Source organism: Henckelia pumila, chromosome 1 (genome assembly GCF_033568475.1).
Source record: "Henckelia pumila isolate YLH828 chromosome 1, ASM3356847v2, whole genome shotgun sequence".
NCBI classification, from domain to species: domain Eukaryota; kingdom Viridiplantae; phylum Streptophyta; class Magnoliopsida; order Lamiales; family Gesneriaceae; genus Henckelia; species Henckelia pumila.
The window spans coordinates 84,818,583-84,825,100 of record NC_133120.1 but is presented as its reverse complement, the minus strand read 5'-3'; the positions used below and the strand labels follow the sequence as shown (position 1 = coordinate 84,825,100).

The window sequence follows — 6,518 nt, the reverse complement described above, 5'->3', positions numbered from 1 at the left end:
CCGGTCCAATTTGGAATCCAAGTTTCGGAAACTACAACGGGCCCGGAAACCGGACTGGGCCCATTTTATTTTGGCACGGTATTGATCAAGTTATACGGCGATCGAGTCGGGTTATGGATTATCTTATTGGTGAAGGTTTATTTAAATTTATAATTATTATTATGTTTTTACCAATTGGTTCGTGTATTGAATGATGCATGATGCATAATATAAAGATGAGGAATATTCAACAATGATGCATCACACTAATTCTTTATAATATTTGAGTCAAGCGATGGACATAACAAAGATGATTAATCCATTGATGTCTTATCATCCGCACCAAACGGTGCCATATGATATTATATTTTATTTGATCGAGACCAAAACGGACCAGTACTGTTTTAGAAAGCATCACGCTAGCCAGCAACTTACGTTGTCTGTCATGTCACAACATAGCATAAATAAAGCGAACATAATGTAAACTGTTTGTGTCCTTCAACTATTTAATTTACTAAATATATATCCTTATATAAAGAAATATTCATTGTGACAATCAGCCATGAAAATATAATATTCATCTTTACATTCCAAAATAAATCAACACAAAATAACCAAAAAGAACATCAATTTAGAAAATCTTACAATTAAAACAACATAATGGCCTCATCTTGCTCGGAAAATTTCTACTATCAAATTTGTTGGAGCTATATTGTGAACATCCATATTGTCTTCTTCTTCGTTAACAAGACCCAACCTGATTTGCACGAATAATTTTTTGGCTCAAATCTGTCCATTCACATGCCTTTAATTTTTCATTCTTAAATAGCTCTCGCTCGATAGAATGTTCTACAGTACGTTATATATATAGTTCGCTACCTGGCCTTTGACACCCATGACCCATGTCCAAGTTATACTATACATTTACGTTGTTCTCTTTTCATTGCATGTATATGATTACACATATGTACATGGTTATATAAATGATTATTTATTTCCAATAATATTTGTTTGAGAGGATTTATTTATTTTTTAATTATTTTTTTGACATGAGAAGTGATTATAATTTTGTTATGATTTCAAGATTTTAGTGTAAGAATTGAGTTAGAAATGATTGCGTTTGGAATGGATTCATTTGTTTTTGCCTATTGGGGTTTCGCAAATCCGACATAATAATTGTCTGGCATGTCCTTTTCAAATTAAGCACTATCTTACCAGAATCTCACACATACTCTAAACAAGTACAACCAAAGTGCATCCCCGTAATCTATAATAAGTTATTTCAGTCAGGTTTTGAATGAGTTTTTTGCCAGATTTAATCTAAGCTGTCGCAACTGACAATTAAATTAAGTTTTCTTTTTCCTTGTTTGGTTTTTCTAAAAACGTGAATTGAAAATTTGCCTATTGTTATTATTATATTATTAAGGTCTTGTAAGGATGAAAACTTTTTATATAAATATTTGGATGATATCTATAAATTCCTTTTGCCTGGCCTTGAATCCTGATACGTAATCAGTTGAGAAAAAGAACTCTAATGAAATATAAAATGATGGACTAATTTCTCTCTTGCAAAGTGAGTTTCGAATATATTATTCAAATAAGATTTGGGTGTTTTATATCAATCTCTCATTATTTAATATAATATATTTGACATTTATCTTCGTTATTACGTGCAAATACTATAACATATGTCTAGGCTAGGTTCTCATACACAAAATATTGCACTTTAAATAACAAAATTATTCTTCCACTTTATTTAAAGAAACTCTTTAAAAAATACATCAAAAATAGTTATGTAATTTCAAGTGTAATGTATAACATAACGTGTTACACATAACATTTTCCTAATATTTATCAGTAGTTAATTAAGAATTTAAAAATGAGTAATGCTACATGTATACGGAGGGTTACACTTTGGGTTACACAATGCACTTAAAATTACATGATTATGTCTGCGCTGTATTTGAAAATTTTTTTAAAAAAATGCATGCAGGATAATCATATAATTTCAAGTAAATTGTGTAACCCAACTTGTAACCCTCCGTGTACATGTTGTATTACCCTTTAAAAATTTTGGGCTCTATAGAACGAGGAAGACAGAAAAAAAAAAGTTCGTTAATTTTTGAATAATATTTGTGGGAATTAATTCTAAATTGGGGCAAATCTTTCCATATGTAATACTCATGAATGAACTTCAATGAGAAATTTGAAGCCATGAAAATGACTTAAAGAAGTAGCAGCACAGAGAGTCGAATCAAGCACCAGTCGGACATATGACAGAACGAGTCTTCATTAATTTTAGCATCGCCAAGTGGCCAAATTGCCTCATCAATCGAGCCGGCTACATCTCCTTGCATTCTTCTTACATAACATAAATTGCGTTGCATTCCAATCATTTTTCACATGCCAAATATTTCATCGAGTAACGTAAATATTAAGATTTAGGAAATATATTTCCAGAAACTTGAGCACATACTCTTGAGATTGATTACCTTGTCCAAGTCGAAAAATGGACAGGCTCATTAGCCTAGAGCCATCAAACATTGTGACAATAAGAATCGAACCAGGCCAGAGGTGCTGCGGCTCGACCACTCTACGCAACGTTATGCACACAATGCCGGTCGCCTTTCGGCTCCAACCGGTTGACAAAACTCGGTACACCATCGTCCCAAACTCCGGAATTATACCGCCTCTGTCCACACTGACTATAGAAATAACTTACCATCTCCCACCTAATTCCAATCTTCCGGAGAGTTTCCCGCATAGCGATGATTCGTTTGTGCTGCAGAGTGTGGTGACTCCCTGTGCAGCTTTCAAGAATCCAGCAGCTCCCCGCGATTCGGTACCAAGTGAATGGTTCACTAATAAGAAGAAACAGGTGTACTCTGATGTTGGGATCAGGATCATGTTCGTTGGCTCATCGATTCTAGCTCGTTTGGTGGCGAAAGGTTATATGGATGAGATGAGAGAAGTTCTTGAAAATGGTGATCCTGAATGGAGAGCTGCTGATTCTGTTGATTCTGATGGCAAATCTTTGCTTCACTTGGCTATTGCTCAGAGCAGGCCTGATTTAGTCCAGTTGTTGCTCGAATTTCAGGCCGATACCGAGGCATGCGAGGAATCGGGATCAAGCCCTGTCGAGGCCGCTGCCGCATTGGGGGAAACATTGATAGTTGAGCTACTTTTAGCCCACAAAGCCAGCACAGAAAGATCAAGATGTTCCCCTTTCGGACCGATTCACTTAGCAGCTGGAAATGGTCACACTGATGTTTTAAACCATCTTTTACGCAAAGGTGCCGATGTGAATGCGCTTACGAAACAGGGGAACTCTGCCTTGCACATAGCAGTGAGCCAGCAGAGATGGGATGCCGTTCGAATTTTGTTAGCCAACTCGGCCAAAGCCGACGCGAAAAATGCTTTTGGGGACACCCCATTGCACCTTGCCTCCAGTTTAGGTGATGAGCAAATGGTGAAACTTCTACTCCATAAAGGAGCCAACAATGATGTAAGAAACAAGAAAGGCAAGACGCCATATGATCTTGCTGCCGAAAACGGGCACACGAAGCTATTCGATGCTCTTCGCTTAGGAGACAAATTGTGTGCAGCTGCTCGGATGGGAGAGCTTAGGACTATCAACCGTTTGCTCGAGAATGGCGCGTTTATCAATGGGCGCGATCAGAACTCGTGGACAGCCCTTCATAGGGCGGCGTTTAAGGGCCGAATAGAAGTGGCTCGTGCCCTGATCGAAGAAGGAATCGATGTTGATGGCAAAGATGAAGATGGCTATTCGGCATTGCACTGTGCTGCGGAGTCAGGCCACTGTGATGTGATTGAGTTGCTTGTGAAAAATGGAGCTGATGTTGATGCTAGAACAAACAAGGGTGCGACAGCGTTGCAAATCGCGGAGAAGTTGAATTATTCGCGGATTATAAAGATTTTGAAGACCGGGGTTAGGCGGAATTTTGTGCCGTTGGTGGAGGGAAACGGCGGCGGAGAAATGAATATCAGGTTGATGAATGAGAAGAAAATCATTAAGCGCAGTGTTGGAATTCATGCGCGAAGTTTTGATCGGTCGGAGCCATTGCTTGTGGTTTGAATAGACTCAAATTGCAGAAATAGCTAGCCTACAGTTTGTAGAAGTTTGTCTTGTTAAATATCAAGTGATTGGAATGCTTAAAATCAAATTTTCATCTATATGTTTTAAGCCATATAGTTTAATTTCGAGCTTAGAAATTCTTGAAACATTTGGGTATGCATGTAGGTTTCTCTTTTGTTTTTTGTTTTATTGGGAGAAGTAGAACTCTCCCGAATGGGTGTCACTTGGGCTATGCTCAAAGAGTGGATGCCCGGTGAGCCAACTTGTGGCTAAGGGCTTTTATGACTCTATGTATAAACAATCTTTTGTTTAATATAATTTACACTTTTATAATGACATTTACTTTATCTTTTATCATATTATTATGTTGTGACATACTATAAGATGTTTAGATGAAAACCTTGAATATACTATAGTGTATGTAAGATGTGGTAACACATGGGGATGGCTATCATGAAACACATCTTATAGTCACTGTATATTCTAAACAGTTCCTAGTCGATTGAGCCGCCGTTAATAAGGATAAGGATTGCTCGAGATTGAGACTAGCGTTTGCGATGCCGAGTACCACGTTTCATTGGTATGGAACATAGAGATGTTCAAAGCATGCAAATGAATATTCATATGATGAATGATTGAACTACCCTATCTGGACTTTCCAAGTGGTTATCACTTATCAAGTGGATAAAGTCCGCGGTTTTGGTTGTACACCATTAGTCCTTACTACTTGAAACATCATTGAGACTCTATATGCTAGTACTGTACTTTGACTCGTTTACCGACTCTATTGGGTCATCAGGTGTCGGGATTGGGTACAGTTACGACACATATAGGAGTCGATGCTTTGTTGTCAAGGATTCACCACATACTTGCAAGTGTGGATATCCTATGCGATATGAAGAGATATTAGTGTGACGAATCTCTGGCCAGAGTACATGATGTGTTTTAGGTTACTTGGTGTTCCTAGTAACACATGCGATGTCACTATTTGATCTCCAAGATGTAATGCATAGTTATCGAATCTCGAACGACTCTCGATTTACCAATGGTTGTTGATTCGATCGGGATATATGGATGAAGGGACCGTACTGTACGCTAACCAAAATCTATTGGTTCTTGCAGGCACTATCAGTGATACCTAGGGAATCATGGGGCGATGTTGCTAGGTGCTCTTACCATGATTCGATGGACAAGTCGGAAATTGTTGTTCCGAGTCACAAGGAGTTGTGAGCCCACGGCTAGCTGTATCCCTGAACCATTGAGGGTCACACAAGTAATGGATTTCTAATCCCCGTTGAGATAATTAAATTTAAAGAGTTAAATTTAGTGAATAAAGAAGTGGGACTTATTATTTAAAAGTAGAGGGAGTAAGATTTCCTAAAATGACATAGTGATGGACATTTTTGGAAACCACTGAATTCGGATTCAGAAAATTTATCTTGACTTTAAAAGATGCAGAAATGGTTTCTGTGCACATTGGTGAAATTGGTTTATCAATCTGAGTCACGATGAATTTTATATTAATTTTTGAACATGCGGGCTTTGCTTGTCAGGCTTGAACTTATGACTAATGGGCCTTAAGCTGTTAGCAGCCCACATTATAAATAAGTTATTGGAGTACAGAAATTAGACAACCTAGGTCATAATTTCAAAAACCTAGAGAGCCTCCTCTCTTGAAATTCGGCCGACCCCTCCCCCTCTCTCACAGAGTTCGAAAATCCAGTCTGTGAATTTTTGAATTTGCAGACTGATTTAACAGATCATATCTGTTCTATCTCATCGTAGAAACTTCTGATAGACTTTCTAGTGCAGTCTATCAGAGGGATTAAACTTTTGTTCGTGGACCTAATTGAAGAATTGTTCGTTCACCAGTTCCTGGGATATACAACAAGAGCAGTTTAATCTGTTGGTGTCCATAATCTCGCTTCGAGATTTGAAGGTAAAATTTATATTGTTTAAATTTTATGTTATCAATTTTAATCGTAGGAATTTGATGCCCATATGGAATCGTTCCATATAAAATTTTAAAACTTCCGCTGCACCGGATATCACTTTCTTTTTCGATCCGGAGAACGACCGTATTCCAACAGTGGTATCAGAGCCAGGCTGTTCTCGGATTTTACGATTAAAATATTGTTCAATTGTACAAGCCTCGATTTTTCAGAAAAATAAAACGAAAAAGAAAAAAAAAATTTTAATTTTTCGGGGGGACTGCCCGCTGCCCTGCGCGCAGAGTGTCTGCGCGCAGCTGGGCCGCGCCGAGCGGCCCAGCGAAGGGCTGGGCCCCCGGCCCGATTGTCGGGAACTGCCCGGGATCGTCCCGGGCAGCCCAGAAAAATTAAAATTTTATTTTTTTTGAAATTTTGAATTTCAGCCCGTTAATTGTTATCGGGCCCAGTTTTTGGCCCGATTGAAAATTGTTTAAGTTGGTCCACGAGACAAT

At 38.2% G+C, this 6,518-nt stretch overlaps 1 protein-coding gene across 1 annotated transcript; it reads left to right on the top strand.

Annotated features, from left to right (window-relative positions):
• Nucleotides 1-2,052: 2,052 nt before the first annotated feature.
• On the top strand, nucleotides 2,053-4,357 carry LOC140876106 (protein VAPYRIN-like). Its single transcript, XM_073279973.1, has one exon. The coding sequence runs from the start codon at nucleotides 2,489-2,491 to the stop codon at nucleotides 4,073-4,075; it is 1,587 nt and encodes a 528-aa protein (XP_073136074.1). The 5' UTR covers nucleotides 2,053-2,488; the 3' UTR covers nucleotides 4,076-4,357.
• The last annotated feature ends 2,161 nt before the right edge of the window (nucleotides 4,358-6,518 follow it).